The sequence below is a fragment of the Sparus aurata genome, chromosome 5, assembly GCF_900880675.1.
Source record: "Sparus aurata chromosome 5, fSpaAur1.1, whole genome shotgun sequence".
NCBI lineage: Eukaryota > Metazoa > Chordata > Actinopteri > Spariformes > Sparidae > Sparus > Sparus aurata.
In genome coordinates this window covers 31,923,043-31,939,507 of record NC_044191.1, presented here as the reverse complement: position 1 = coordinate 31,939,507, position 16,465 = coordinate 31,923,043, and the positions used below count along the sequence as shown (strand labels likewise).

Sequence of the window (16,465 nt, the reverse complement as noted above, 5' to 3'; positions counted from 1 at the left end):
TGAGTCCAATGTGACATGTGTATTGATACAATTCGGCATTGATTTGGAGTCACTGGGTCACATGACACGAAAGCTCTTAAAAAAACGCCGTTGTTTTGTAAAAATATTTGTGCTAAATAAATACATAACCCATTATCAATCAAAATAAGTGTGCTACATGAAATGAGTTTGGTAAAAAAATGTCATCATAATTTCCACTAATATTATCAAGTCAGCATGACGAAATATTGTTTTTGTGTAAATAAAACAAACAATAGTGTAATTTATTGATGGTCTGAACTGAAAACTAACATACCTCGGTATATTTTATCAAGATAATGATACTTTTACTCCACAATTATGACTTTTACGTTGTTATTCATTTATTTATTTTTTACTTTTACACACTAGTATTAATACTCAGCTTTGGCAGACTTCTTCTAAATGTACCGATGAGGGCTTTGCCTGCCTGCGTGTACACACACGCCTTCAGACAGCGCTGAGGGCTTAGCGACGCCATATTGCCAGCCGGTCCGTAGTGCGCAGACTCCAGGAGGCGGCGGTCATTGGTCAGAGGTATATTCACTGCCGTGGAAGTTGATCCTATTCAACAGTGGAGTGAAGTGACGTGTAGTACGATGGACGCGGCCAGCGGACTTCTGCTCACACTTCAGAAACTATGAGAAGAGTTGTGACCACATCTTTGGATATAAGCGCCCTCGGTACCGGTTTCTTTACAGTTCTACAAGTCCACCTTTGATTTAAACAAGTGTTTCGGCCAAGAAACAACAACAACAACACGGCGCTCAGCCGGCTAGCTCGTTAGCTAACAGGAACAGCCTCCGTCTGCTGCAACGAGTGACGCCAGCTATCTGAAGTTTCTGTGGATGTGGGCTGGATATTGTTTTATCACAGGGAGCGTGAAAGATGAACAGCGCTGACGTAACGAAGGACTCACCTGACCGCCGCTGACGTGCTCCGACTGACGGGAGAACCGTGCGAGTTAGCTTGCTAGTATTAGCACGTCGTCTTGAGCTGGAGAGGCGTCGGAGCGAACTGTCAAAATGAGCTCCCTGCTCCGGGGTGAAGAGATGTGTCTGGCCCAGCTGTTTCTGCAGTCTGGGTCGGCATACGACTGCATCAGTGAGCTTGGAGAACTGGGGCTCGTGGAGTTCAGAGACGTAAGTTCCAGAAGTAGACTCAGTGATGTCTGTCACTTTGTAAAAGTTACAGCTGAGTTTGGAAACATCAGGAGAAAACGTGCTCACACACTGCCGGACATGTCCATTCCCCGCAGACCATATGTGTTGTAAACCTGCCCTGTACTCGCACTCACTGTGAGCTTTATGATGGTGTCCACAGTGATGAGATCTGTTAATCATTCAGTGCCTTGACTTGTGTCTCCTGCACCTGTTTCAGCTCAATCCCAGTGTCACTGCATTCCAGCGAAAACATGTCAATGAGATCAAAAAGTGCGAGGAGATGGAGAGGATTCTTGGTAAGCATATATCTTGATCTTTCTATTGCACAGTCTTTACCAGATGTTGTTGAAGCTGTGATGGTGCTGTTCAGACAGAGCGGGAATAGATGAAGTTCACAGAAGGCCCTCTGAGTTAATTGAATTTAGCACCAAGTGACCTTACAGTCATGATTAATGTCAGGTGGTTTGCAGACGCAGCTGAATGAAATAGTTAAATAAACCCTGTAACACGCTGTGAGACTTCGCTGGAAACCCAAAGGCTGCTCATGAACCTTGAAATGTTTTCTATGTGTGTCAGAGACGATCGCTCCTTTATTTTTAACAGGATATCTACTGAGGGAGGTCAAGAAAGCAGACATTTCACTACCGGAAAGAGACGTGAACCCAGTGGCTCCTTTACCAAAGCATGTCATGGCTATAATGGTTAGTTATCTGCTTATGTATCATCATTTAGCAATTATGTTTTCACTTTGTCGATGCAGATGTCAGCGCAACTTATTGGAAGTAGTGGAGTTTGTTTGTTTTCTATGTAGGACACTAAACTGTACTTCGTTCTGTAAACAAGTTTTGTAAAATTGTTAATTATTACAAATGCTATTAGTGTTTATGTATTGTATTATTACGTCACTGGCTCACTCTCTCTCGCTCTCTCTGTGTTTACAGGAGCAGCTGCAGAGGCTTGAAGTGGAGTTGGGTGAAGTCACCAGGAATAAAGAGAAGCTGCAGAGGAACTTACTGGAACTGACAGAGTACACGCACATGCTGCGGATCACCCGCAAATTTGTACAGAGAACTGCTGAGGTTAGTGTGTCGCTCTGTAATTTACACCCACACTTGCATCACAACATATCCTGTTTGTACGGCAAAGATGTTTTCTTCGTCATGCAGCAATTAACATCTGCCCTTTGATCTTGTCTTCGCCTTTCAGCGAGAGCCCCTGCAAGTTCAGTACGAGGAGTTTCCCTTCCTAGAAAAAGAGACAATGATGGACTACAGCAGCATGCAGAGGCTCGGAGCCAAACTGGGGTAAGGGATGAAATTCAGTTAGCCATATCAGCATTATGTTTCTTTTGGAGATCTGCTATCAAAATACATACTGGGTAATCTAATTACTAATAGACAGAGCTAAGTAGAAGTCAGAACACATCCAAGACACATCGGTGTCAGGGTTCTAAATTCACTTTTTTGATTACCAGCCAATTAATCAGAATTTCCACTAGCCACATTTTTTCCAGTGAAAATAAGAGAGATTAGATAAGAGAGATGAGTGCCGCTGAATGAATTATTTTTACATTTTGGGTTTTATTAACACAATCCAAGTACAATACAGGCTCTCCTGATGACTCCGGGCACTCTCATGGTCCTTTACAGCCTCGACTTTAAAATGATTACTTCCCACCACGAAATTGTTTGTTTAGTTTTTTTCTTTTGTGTACATGCGGCAGTCCTTACAAAACATGACGACATTTTCGTGATCAAACACAAGCCATTCACGACCCGTCAGCCATTTGGCATTGAACTCTCTTTTTGTCGTTTCGCACGCATTGTTGTTGATATTCTCAATCTCATCCCCTGCCTCCTTCCTCTTCTCGCCCCCAGACGTCTGTCCAACCAACCACCGCCGCATTTAGTTTAAGTTTAGGCTACTTTTTAATTTACTTTAGCTAGCTCCCTCTCCTTCTTCTGATGATGCTGCATTCATCCATTCTTTTTCTTCTTCTTCTTCTTTGTGTTTTCTGTTTCCATGGTTTCTCGCGCTGGTTGGTTGCACTGCCTGCGCGCAGCCAATGGGCGTCTTATACGTCATTCACGTAGCATCACGACAGTGTTCATGGGAAATGTAGTCAGTACTGCCCAGGGAGCGAGAACAGTAGAGCGGCTCTGACTGACATGATTGCCTCGTGCATCACCGGCCAAACTGGCGAGTCAGTTTTTATTAACACCCACCAAAATGATTTTTAACCCGCATTTGGCGGGTTGGCGGGTGTTACTTTAGAACCCTGATTGGTGTCCCTTTTGAGATCTGATCACTCAGACAGACCACAATCAGAGGTGGTCTGGGCTGCACGTGAGCACATTCTTTGAAGCGGTGTGTAAGCACATCCCTCCTGGGCCGCTTCCTCAACTGACATCCTCGGTGAAACAAGTGGAAGCCGCAGCAACAAGCAGAGTGGATCACATACTATAACACACTGATTTCCATGTGATCCATTTGGTCTGACTCTGTCATTGTCCGCTCTCTCCGTTTCAACTAACCATTGATCTAGAAAGTGCAAGATCCCCAGAATCCCTTGCAGATCATGTGGGGGGCAAATTCTAACTCACCTGTCTGTCATTGTGCAAATCTGGCATTAAATCCAATTTGTTAAGTTGTTTCTTTCTTGTAGAAAAACGTAAGTTTGCTGCAGCCCAGCTGGACCAGACAGATGCAGCTGATACCACAATTTAAACAAAATGTATAAAAGAAGCCGACTTTTTATTAACGGTAAACATGTAGTCTAGTTTTTTCAAGTTTACGAACACAGCAAGTCGTAACCAATATAGGCTACTTTTTTGGCACCTGTATAAAAAAAATAGTCTTAAAACATTCCCTCAATTTTGTGAACGGTTGAGTCAGGAGAAATGATGTAACTTTGTGAAATGCTGCCTGCCTCTGGACGGATGGCGATACCAGGTCTGAACACTCTCTTAGTGTTTGGTATTTGTTTTAGAGTCGATTGCAACGACAGTGTTTCTGTTGTTGCTTTAATTCGCGTTGTCCTCGATTGTCATCAGTTGTTTCATTAAATAACCAGTTCCCGACTGGTGGAGAATCAAGTTGGTTCACATTCCCCAATAAAGAATCATCTCGGCAGCGACAATGCCAGCAACACCAGGCAGCCACTATTCCACAACACACATCTACATTTCCCTGAAATGAGGAGATATGTAAATACATCCAAAGTAGCAAAGCTGGCTGATCCCTTTACTCTGACAGAGGACGAGTAGATACAGGATGCAAACACTTCCGTAGGATATAGTCGTTGAAGTTTAAACTCATTTCCTTTGTAAATATTTGTAAGCATGTAGCTCAGACAAACCTTATTCTTTGATTTTATACTCCATGTGAGAGGTTGCATGTTTTGTTGATTGCGAATGGGAAGTGAGAGTGTGATATCAAAGGAAACACAGTTGACCTCAAAGCCACATACCTCTGATGTTGCCATGCCACGACTTTGCGAAATAGGAAGTATCAGAGCTACAGCAGGAAGCTTGTATTATGGTCTGTGGACGCCCAGCTGAAACACACAAATAATGCTTGAGATGATGAATATTGAATTATAAGTGGGGGTTTTTTTGGAAGGTTACAGAGATGTTTATCACACTATCAGTGTGCAGATATGTTCAGCTGTCTGTGAACGCTCTCTTCTTTCTCTTGCAGTTTCATTTCTGGGCTCATTCAAAGAGTGAAGATCGAGGCCTTTGAGCGGATGCTCTGGAGGGTTTGTAAAGGCTACACCATCCTCAGCTATGCGGAGGTTGAGGAGTATCTGGAAAATCCTGACACGGTAGGATCCTCGAAGCTAACATTATCCTGGATTTGTGCCAAAGTTGAATTATGTATGTCATGTCTTCCTCGCATTAAAGCGCAGAAATTTAATGTCATCAGAGAAGACAGAAGAAACATTTGCACGGATTACTTGTTTTGCTTTTAAATCAAAGATGTCAGATACTGTTATTGAGACATTAGGGAAGTTGTTTGATGTAAACGAGATTTATTTACTGCTTTGAAAACACACTGTGGACTTCATCCAAGGAGGCTTGTAAAGGACAGATCAGATCTTGGCTTCTGTTTCCACATGACATAAAAACGTTTGTAGGACAAATCAACGTTCACCGTTTCCATCATGTTTGTCATTAGATTAAAGATGATGTACAATGGAAGGCTGCATACGACTCGCGACTGATGTTTTGTGTAGAGTTCAGGTTCCAACATAGTTTGTATTTGTAACAATGTAATTATTTAGCTGTAACAGGTTAGCATTGCAGAAAACAAAACACAGTATTTGCTTGTAATGACATGCTGCATGTTCTTGAGTATCACTAAATGTCTTATTGTTACTTCTTGTGTAGTGTTGCCACAGTGGAGTGATTTATTTAAGAAACAGTTCAGAGGATGAAGAGAAAATCTGAAACTATGACCAAATGTGTATCTGTTAAAAGTCGGGACGACAGTGAAAATGTCGGTGGTGAAGCCGCTGTAAAGTCTGTTCCAGTCCTTCTGGCTGTTCTCATCGACAATAAGTGCCGTGATCTTGTCTATTCATGTTGAGTGACAGCGCTAATCCAATTATCCATTTCCTCTGCCTGACCAGAAGGCAGGCATGCAGGGCCGCGACTGATCAGTGATGGAATGTCAGGACATACTTTCACTGACCGGGAGAATGGGGGAAAAAAAGTTTAGCGCTATGTTTTTGTGCTTTCTTTTAAAAAAAGAGAGTAGAGACAACAAGGATTTTTCGCTGCTGTCTCGAGCCATGAACGAAAGTTATTTTCGGTTTTATTCATATGGCCTAAAATCCAAATCACGACATCCTCGGGTCTTTAGAGCCTCAGTTGGAGTGAGGAAAAACTCCCAACGCAACGAAATAAGCACAGCTGTAACATCACTATATATTCATTGATGGTTGAGTTGCAGCTGAAAATGGCGCCAGAAATCAACAAGAGTGCTGATTTCCCATATCAGCAATGCAAATTAACCGCAGACATCATGGTGATTCGGTCCATACAATTTATTTACATCCTCTTGTTTTATATCTGCAGGGCGAGCCGACCAAATGCGTGGTGTTTCTGATCTCTTACTGGGGAGACCAAATCGGCCAGAAAGTGAAGAAGATCTGCGACTGGTAATTATTAATCCCTGCTTTGTTCTCTCGTTGTTTTATTAACGGCAGGAAATATGGCTGATTTTGTATTTGTGTCGTGTACGAGTTGTGAATAACATAATTTTCCCCTTCCGCAGCTACCACTGTCACGTGTACCCCTATCCCAGCAGCAACGAGGAGAGGAATGATGTTGTGGAAGGACTCAGAACTCGCATCCAGGACCTGCACACGGTGTGTCTCTACTGCATTTTAACATCGCTGATTACACAGATGTTTAATTAGTGACAGAAAAAGGAGCTCCACCGTCATCTCCCTGTTAAAACATAAGCTGGATCATTTAGAATATGAGCTCTCTTGATGGTTCTCATGGTGTTTAGCGGAACACGTGACATTCACGCTCTGCTTTTTAACACTCAAATAATTAAAGAACAGAATTTAAATGGCTGATTGATTTTCTGAAAAGATTAACCCAGTTGTTCTCCCCGTGAAGCAATCCTGGTTGTGACGGGGTCAGTCAAGTTTTCTGTCTGGTAGCTTTTAACCCGCCGTGACTGAGAAATAGAATTTCACTCAGCGCCTGTAGCACATGATCAGCATGAGGCTTCAGCTGAAAGTCAAGTTTTTTCTCTCTCTCTCTCTCTTTTTCATGTGTGCTCCTCTTCTTCCCTTCTCTGTTCTTGGCTGATTTTCTTGTCTGACTTATTTACACACACGCCTTTTGCTTCAAAATGTAAATGTTCTATTTGACCTTTTTATTTCAAAAGTCTTGAATCTCATTAAATATGAACTTCCACACTGAAATCCTGCTTATGTGTCCCCGTGTTCAGGTACTCAACAGGACAGAGGACTACCTGAGGCAGGTCCTGATAAAGGCCTCAGAATCCGTGTACACCTGGGTCATCCAGGTCAAGAAGATGAAGGCCATCTACTACATTCTGAACCTGTGTAGCTTTGACGTTACTAACAAGTGTCTGATCGCTGAGGTTTGGTGCCCCGTGAATGATATTCCCACGCTGCGGAGGGCCCTAGAAGAAGGATCGGTGAGGAAGCTCTCAGCAGCGTTGCTCTGTTTGACTTTTGCTTCACTCCAGGCTTTCTTCTTCTGTTTATTTAACCGGGGCAGTTGCTTCATGAACTGGGGCGTTGCTTTTACAAACGCGAGTATTGTACGAGGCTTTTGCTCTCTTGGCGAGGCGACTGAAAGGCCACTGTTCATTCAATTTGCAGGCTGAAGAGGACGAAGTGTTTATGTGGGATAAAGATGCATTTATAGGTTCATTGTTCCTACAGTAGTTTATTTATCTGTATCCCCACAACTGGCCCTTGAATTATTGTTTTTTTGCCTAAACTGCTGAACCACAAAGAGACATCCCGTCCACGTCTTTCTCTTGTTTATTTGTTATCTTCTGTGCCTTCTTTGTGCGGTTAATCTGATGTTTGAACACATGGTTGATGCTGACATTTTGATATGACGTTGACATTTCAGAGGAAAAGTGGAGCGACCGTTCCTTCCTTTGTCAATCGCATCCCCACCAGCGACACTCCCCCGACCCTGATCAAGACCAACAAGTTTACCTCTGGCTTCCAGAACATTGTGGACGCCTACGGAGTGGGCAGTTACAGGGAGGTCAACCCTGGTGAGTTAGGGATTTTATCATCCCTTTCCCCTGACTGTATGTAAAACTAAATTAAGTGTTATTACAACCATACGTTATTAATGCCGTATACAACTATTCAACAAGTAATAAATGAGTTTTAAGTTACTATATCAGTATTTTGTACACATTGATTAGCCGATAGAGAGGCAGAATCCTTTAAATCCTCCTCAGCGAACTGAAGGGAGTATTTTGCCGTTTTCTTGCAATTGTTTTTCTGTTTTCTTGCAATTGTTAGTTGGTAGGAAGTATCAGAGTGTGACCCATTAAAGGTTTTGATTGACAGCCAATGAGAAGGAGGGTAACTGGAGGGGAAATGGATTGATTTCCTGTGTGGAGCAGTTCACCTCATTTTCTTATTTTGGGCTTCGGGCACAGAAGGTCTTCCTAACCACTTCCTAATGTTGGTTTTCCTGATAATGTCAATATTTCTTTTAAGGATTACTTCGCTTAAGTTTTATTTGTTTTGTTGTTTGATCTCTTTCTCGTCTTTAGCTCCTTTCACAATCATCACTTTCCCATTCCTGTTCGCTGTGATGTTTGGGGACCTGGGCCACGGCGTCATCATGGCTGTGTTCGCGGCGTGGATGGTGCTGTGCGAGAACAACCGCAAACTTAAAAACACAAGAAATGAGGTGAGTGAGTTCTCGTGTGAAAGCTCCATAATGTGACCTAAGAAATACCAGAGTGAGTGTGTGTGTGTGTCTGAAGTGTAACTGAGTGATTTGATGTGTACGAGCAGATCTGGAACACGTTCTTTGAGGGGCGTTATATCATCCTGATGATGGGACTGTTCTCCATCTACACTGGCCTGATATACAACGACTGTTTCTCAAAGTCCCTTAACATCTTTGGTTCTGGCTGGAGTGTGAAGGCCATGGGGTGGACGTGAGTACTTCATGTACCTGTTTGAAGAAATGCACGACGCGATGACTTTTATGGATTTGTTTTGTAACGACATGCATTTTACAGACACTGATGGTTTTATTTGTGCCTGACAGGAAAGAGCAATGGGAGAATAATCGTTTTCTCACTCTGGATCCAAATGTTACAGGAGTTTTCAAAGGACCGTACCCTCTGGGAATTGACCCGGTGAGCAGAGAAACTAGAGACGAGTAGTGATCACGAATTACAGTGATTTATCATGTAACACCTCATATATAGAGATTTTTGAGGTATTTTCGTTTGGAGCCTTCATCGTGCTCACAATCACAGTTAAAAGCACTTTGAAATGTAATATTTCACCAGGATATGTGCGCTCAAAGTTACACTTGAAAACGTACGCAAGCATATTTTTTGAGTGCATACATAAATGCGTAAAAACAATTTTTAAAAAAAGCTTCCAGTTTACCACACGAGTTTGAACTATGCACGTCCCTACCTTTGCTAAGAAAAAGGACAACTAGCTGCTTCCATAACTAATATAAATTGTTGTCCTGTTAGATTCTGAAATGCACCTACAATACAAAAGATTTGTAAAGCCCCCTTCTCATATCAACTCCAGGTAATATCTAGAGAATCAGATCAGGAGATTGTCCATATTTGATTGTGGAATAAGTCCAGAGTTAAAGTGGATGTTTGAAACATGTTTAATGTTGCTGTTGGGCAAGTCGAGAGCATTTTATGTGCTCCTAGAATTCAAGTGGAAGAGCTTTCTCTCCTGACACTGTTAATAACTTAGGCCAAGAGTTTGTGAATCAATCTGATACACTGCGTTTTGCATTTTTGTACATCACTTTGTGGAACTGATATTTTATCTGGATCAATGTATAACTATTAAACAGTTGGTTATTTGCATTTTAAGATGCAAATTGTGGTGTAAAAATGAATAATGTCGGCAAGTGAAACACTAGATCTTCTTTAGAAACTATACTGCGATTCTCACATTTTTATCCAGTGAACAAATCACAGTTAGTCATTCTTTAACAAGAGTTCATCATTTGCCATTCAAAATCATTTTATAATTCTGTGTATGTCCTCTTTCTGTTGAAAAAAGATTTGGAACTTGGCATCCAACCGCCTCACATTTCTGAACTCCTATAAGATGAAGATGTCTGTGATATTGGGCATCATACACATGAGCTTCGGAGTGATCCTCAGCACTTACAATTACCTGTAAGTGCCACTTTATTTCGTTTTCACAAAGCCCTCATTAGATGTTACAGTTTCAAACAGCCTGCCTTTTATTTTTATCACCATAAACAGGCACTTTAGGAAGAAGTACAACCTGTACTTGGTGTTTCTTCCTGAGCTTCTGTTCCTGCTGTGTCTGTTTGGCTACCTGGTGTTTATGATACTGTACAAGTGGCTTGCCTTCTCCGCAAAGGACTCCAGACACGCCCCGAGCATCCTCATCCACTTCATAAACATGTTCCTCATGCAGGGGGATGGACTGCAGCCCCTCTATCCAGGACAGGTGAGAAGCTAATGAAGCTCCTTTTCCTGCCACGGCGTCACTGACCAGACAGATTCCATCTAATGTTGTTAGAAAACACTGCAAACGTCACAGAGGCTGTTATGACAACATTGTTTTACTTCTTCCAGACTGGCCTGCAGATATTTTTGGTGGTCATTGCCGTTCTTTCAGTGCCTGTCCTCCTCCTGGGGAAACCAGTCTACCTTTATTGGCTTCACAATGGAAGCCACCGCCTTGGACTGTACAGGGTGAGTGTTTTTAAATGCATAAATGTCTGTGAATATGTGCTTGAACGTGAATAAAAACTGTAAATATGAGTGTAAATCTAATTTGTTCCTCTGTGTGTTCTCAGGGATATGAGCGTGTGCGGCGTAATAGTGAAGAGGAGCTCTACCTGATGAGGGCTCACGACATGGAGGAGGGCAGCAGTCACAGTGATCTCTCCTCTAGTGGAGAGAACCCGACAGAGGAGGTGAAGACGGCAAAACATCTGGATCAGTACCCATTCATCCTAAACTTCCATTCTTCTGTTACAGATGCTGATGAGTTTTGTTTTTTTTGTTGCAACAGTTTGACTTTGCAGATGAGCTTCTGCATCAGGCCATCCACACTATAGAGTACTGCCTGGGTTGCGTCTCCAACACAGCGTCCTACCTGAGGCTCTGGGCTCTGAGCCTGGCACATGCCCGTGAGTACAACTGTATAAGTGTAATCTGTCTTTCCCTCACATCGCTCTAAACACACGCTGAATGCAACGTGAGTTTATAAAATTAGAAAATGACTCAGGAGCTACTTTGTTTAGTTCCAAATCAACAAGTCTCTTTGCATTTTTATTCCCTCTGTTTACTTTTCTTCTTGTGGTTGTGTACAAAGATGTCAGCGTGTTTTGGTGTACCTCCTGCAGGAGGGCGTAACATACTGTAATGATGGTCAACAGCAGTGGCATGCGCAGACTTTTTGAAGGGCAGGGGCGAAAAGAAGGGCACTTTAGCGCACGTTTTGGCTCCCAAGAGGGCACTTTAGCATGTGTTTTGGCTTCTAAGAATTCTAAGAAGGCACTTGAGTGCATGTTTTGGCTCCCAGGAGGGCACTTTAGCGCATGTTTTGGCACCCAAGAGGGTACTTTAGCGCGTGTTTTGGCTCCCAAGAGGGCACTTTAGCACGTGTTTTGGCTCCCAAGAGGGCACTTTAGCGCATGTTTTGGCTCCCAAGAGGGCACTTTAGCATGTGTTTTGGCTTCTAAGAATTCTAAGAAGGCACTTGAGTGCATGTTTTGGCTCCCAGGAGGGCACTTTAGCGCATGTTTTGGCACCCAAGAGGGTACTTTAGCGCGTGTTTTGGCTCCCAAGAGGGCACTTTGGCGCGTGTTTTGGCTCCCAAGAGGGCACTTTAGCGTGTGTTTTGGCTCTCAAGAGGTCACTTTAGCGCATGTTTTGGCTCCCAAGAGGGCACTTTAGCGCGTGTTTTGGCTCCCAAGAGGGCACTTTAACGTGTGTTTTGGCTTCTAAGAAGGCACTTTAGCGCATATTTTGGCTCCCAGGAGGGCACTTTAGCGAGTGTTTTGGCTCCCAAGAGGGCACTTTAGTGCGTGTTTTGGCTGCCAAGAGGGCACTTTAGCGCATGTTTTGGCTTCTAAGAGGGCACTTTAGCGCATGTTTTGGCTTCTAAGAAGGCACTTTAGCGCATGTTTTGGCTCCCAGGAGGGCACTTTTGCGCATGTTTTGGCTCCCAGGAGGGCACTTTAGCGCATGTTTTGGCTCCCAAGAGGGCACTTTAGCGCACTTTTTTCAACAATTGGGCCCGCCCCCTTGTGCACATCACTGGTCAACAGAAAACATCCAAGCATGTTGCAGGTTAAAGGAAGCTACATTTATTAAATGAACATCAACCAAATAAATAAAAAAACACAATCAAATCTAACAATCTAATCTAAACAATCAAACAGACAAAAGAAGGGCAGCATCTCAGACCAGCCCAGCAGGGCCGTCAGAGCTGGGGACAAATCCTCCACCAAACACGAGGAAACAACTAAACCGAGCTGAAACAGAGCCAGGAAAACTAGACCACCACACCCATCAGATAAACATGAAACCACAGCGAGCTGACTGACTGGTCTCTGGTCAGGTGGAACGGAGAGAGAGAACCAGAGTTGAGTGCTCTACCTCCTCTTATTTGTTATTCTTAATGACTGGAAATGCAGGAGGGCCAAACATCCGCCACAGTTGTCACGTCCTGAACATTGTTTAAAAGTCCAACAGCACTCGTGTGTAATCAAAGAATAAGATTATGTTGTGCACGCTTTCTTCACTCTGTTTATTTTCTCATATACGTTTAAAAACACCTCTCCAGATTTATAAAGATTGTGATGTTGGTAGAAGATTCAGTTTCTTTCTTTCTTTCTTTCTTTCTTTCTTTCTTTCTTTCTTTCTTTCTTTCTTTCTTTCTTTCTTTCTTTCTTTCGCGTTACAGTCGGGGGGGGAAATCCTCAATAAAAGCACATTTTTCAGCAGAAAAGCTTGAAATGTGATCTTGCATAGAATTTCAGGGTATATTAAACTGTTTCAATCGATTTCACGTTACAAATTAGAATTAAAAGGAGAACTGATTACAGGGCCGTCTTATGAAGGCAGAACCAAACGACCATTTAATATCTCTGATATGTGTTTATGACCGTGTGTGTGTGTGTGTGTGTGTGTGTGTGTGTGTGTGTGTGTGTGTGTGTGTGTGTGTGTGTGTGGTTCAACTCGTGTTCATGTTGCATCAGATGCATCAAATTTCATCATCACCATTCGTTTCTCTGCTCTCAGAGCTGTCCGAGGTGCTGTGGGCCATGGTGATGCGCGTGGGGCTGCGGATGGACTCCACTCTGGGGGTTTTGTTCCTGGTACCCGTGTTCGGCCTGTTCGCCGTTCTCACTGTGTCCATCCTCCTGGTGATGGAGGGACTGTCTGCATTCCTTCATGCCCTCCGGCTGCACTGGTAAGATGACAGAGAACGTGAAAGTACGTCTGTCGAGCGCTTCGAATCGTCTCATTGTCGTTTGCTCACAGCAGCTGTTTGTTTCCTCCTCAGGGTGGAGTTTCAGAATAAATTCTACGGTGGGACTGGAGTCAAGTTCTGCCCGTTTGCCTTCTCTCTCCTGCCCTCCAGCTTCGAACACGACGGCTTACTGTGAAGAGACTTATCTTGAAACGCTGTTTGGCGCTAGTTGATGGTAAACGGAGCCATAACGAGCCGGCAGGGTTTCATGCTTAGAAAACAAAACACATATTCCAGAGATGTCATGAGGCGATTTTTGATTTCTTTTTAGTCTTTTTAACAATTTGTCGCGTAAAGATCTACAGCCAACGTTGGACTGAAACACGCTGCCCTCCCAACAGTCTCAAGAACACAAACGCAGTGTACTTTTTGAGAAACACGTGTGTATAAAAAGGTATTTTGTACAAGAATATGTGCGCGTCACTGCAGAACATTTTGTGAGGCTCTTATTTTATCAGGCATATATTGTTAGCAGTTGTTGACGTCACCTGTACGGAGAACCACATCAACCAAACGTTTAAACGATTACAGGAATGTGCAGTTGGATGATGCTGCTCGAATATTATTCTTTCCTTTTTTTAAGAATAATATTTAAGAAAACAAATCCGTATTTATTGTTTTTCTGTTTCCCTCCATTTCCTCTCATGTATCGAGTTATTTTTGGCTTTAATTGAGACATAATTGTAAATTTTCCAGCGGTATTTGATGAGTTTCAGTTTTTGGTTGGTGTGGTTTCCAGACACCGGTCGGCGAGTCGCCTTTTTTTCGGGTTTGCGTTCTGTAGTTCCGCTTTTCTGTTGCACTGACTGCCTTACAGAAGTTCAACCAAATGACAGCAGACTGTACGACTCTATCATTTCCCCTTTTTCCCCCAAACAAAAGAAAAAAGAAACGCTGCAAAAAGGATCTTTGACTTTTCAGTGCTGAGAAGTGCTCAGGCAGGTGTGTAAACGAGATGTAAATACTTTTACAGAATTATTTTTTAATTTATTATATTTTAAATGTTGCTCTCTGAATTAAATATGAATGTCGATGGGGTATGATTTGTACTTGTATGCATTCACAGTGTTGCCTACGCGTCCGCCACTTTCTGTACCGTTTAACATTCCACACACGGAGAACTTTAATCATCTGTTCTGTCGACCCGCGACATCCGCATTCGACACAGCGGCTCGACTGTATTATTAGACGAAGATTTAATTATGTACTAATATCGGCCATTAGAAAGTATTTGCTAATTTAGGTGATGTGTTAGTATTGTAAGGAACAGGGTTGTTCTTCTGATGAGAGGAGACTTTAAAGGCGTCGTTGTCGCATTATTGAGACGTCTGCACTTTTTCACCGGGCCACAGTTTGCTTCAGAGAGATACTGCCACGCATACGGAGTCGAATCATTGACGTTACAGGTGGCAGTCACCATTTTACTGGATTAAGTGAAGTATAATCAGCAGTTATTTGCCATTAGTTGACATTTAATGGCTTTGGTTGGTTGACGGGGTGATGAGATTTCCTCTGACGCAGCCCTTCTTCTCTTGCTGTTGATTTTAATAAGAAGAACTGTATTTTTTCATTGACAAACACTCCATGCTCTAATTCTTTCTGAGAAAATCATCCTCATGTCAATAATAAATTTGTATTTTCGTTTGAGTTGTTCTTAACTGCGTTTCTTATTCAATCTGGGTTGTTGACTTTATGCATTTTTAAATGTGTTGAAAGGCTTCAAAGCTGTGAAAGTGTCGGTGCGGCACGCTGGAGACGGACTCGGAGAAATCAGATCAGAATGGTTACTAATCTATTTGTAAATGTCTGGTTCAGAACTGATCATTAATGTGCTTATTATACCAGGAGATCAGGGGACTTGTCATGTGATTTGTCAGTTTATGACAAAAACAGCTGAAGCTCTCCATTAACATCCGCCTCCAAAAGCAACATAATGAGGAAATTACAACAAATACAAGCAAACTGACAAACAACATGTGACTAATATAGTTTGGTATGTTAACTAAAGACGAGATACATTTTAAAATGCACATGTTATGTCATTTAAATACAGCTAAATCAAATGAATTATGTTTTTTTTGTTTTGTTTTTTCAAAAAATGTCCAATTAATTAAATTAAGTTAGCATCAATTTCTCTTCAACATTAGATTGTCAGGTGATCTATCAGTTGTGTGGTTGGCTTGTTAGTCGATCATGTGCAGCCACACTAAATCAAAGATCAATAAATGCAGTCTGGTTCCGACAAAAAGGTTTCCAAGATGATTCTGAAATAAGCATCAAGGTTTTCAGAAGCTCTCTGCAGTTTGAGACGTGACCTCGACAGATAGTCGCCTTCCAGTCAACGTTCTGGGGAAAATGTCTCAACTTCAGCACCACAAGAGTTTGATGGTTGCTGTGGCAACAGCCAGTGTTAAACTTGTAACAATAAACCACAGGGTGACGTTGGCAGGTTAATGAGAAAGTAAACTAAACTTGATAAACAAATTATTTTTGTTTTCATGACTGAATAAACAAACTAACCTTTAAAAGACACACAAACACAATTTCATACTGTTTTACTTTGTTTATATGTGGCGGACCCTGCCACCTTTCCAGCTTTAAACTGTGTTGTGTGGACCTTCTTTTCCTCTGAGAAATCTTCTTTATTCAGTTATGGAATAAATAAATATATGTAAGCTTGTATTACCCCCTTGAATAATTTGTAATTTCTTCTCCAAAACGACATTTTGCCCCTTTAATGTTATACGAGAGACACAAACTGAGGCTAACAGTTGCAGCTTTGCAAACTTACCGACTGGAACTTGAGCTCTCCAGAGACACGACGTTATAAAAACAAAACAGATCCTCTCCACCTCTTCTTCTGCAGCTCTGGCCGCGTTGGCTATTTGTGCAGTGAGTGTCGGCTGCGTCGCTGAGCTGCTGCTGAGACTGAAAGCCTGCCGCTGCTAAACACACTAGAGTATCTGGTCTTCACTCCAACACAGAGATAGGATGCTGCTTCACACACTCTGTCAGGCCTCAGGTGAGTCTG

At 42.5% G+C, this 16,465-nt stretch overlaps 1 protein-coding gene across 1 annotated transcript; it reads left to right on the top strand.

Annotated features, from left to right (window-relative positions):
• Positions 1–559: 559 nt before the first annotated feature.
• atp6v0a2b (ATPase H+ transporting V0 subunit a2b) lies at positions 560–15,092 on the top strand. The gene is made up of 20 exons (XM_030418057.1): positions 560–1,160; positions 1,399–1,477; positions 1,785–1,882; positions 2,123–2,260; positions 2,388–2,485; positions 4,881–5,007; positions 6,263–6,345; positions 6,462–6,555; positions 7,152–7,364; positions 7,811–7,961; positions 8,475–8,614; positions 8,722–8,867; positions 8,981–9,071; positions 9,976–10,094; positions 10,185–10,395; positions 10,524–10,643; positions 10,748–10,867; positions 10,966–11,083; positions 13,203–13,374; positions 13,468–15,092. Exons 1-20 carry the CDS (start codon positions 1,044–1,046, stop codon positions 13,568–13,570), a joined length of 2,538 nt encoding a protein of 845 aa, XP_030273917.1. The 5' UTR covers positions 560–1,043; the 3' UTR covers positions 13,571–15,092.
• The last annotated feature ends 1,373 nt before the right edge of the window (positions 15,093–16,465 follow it).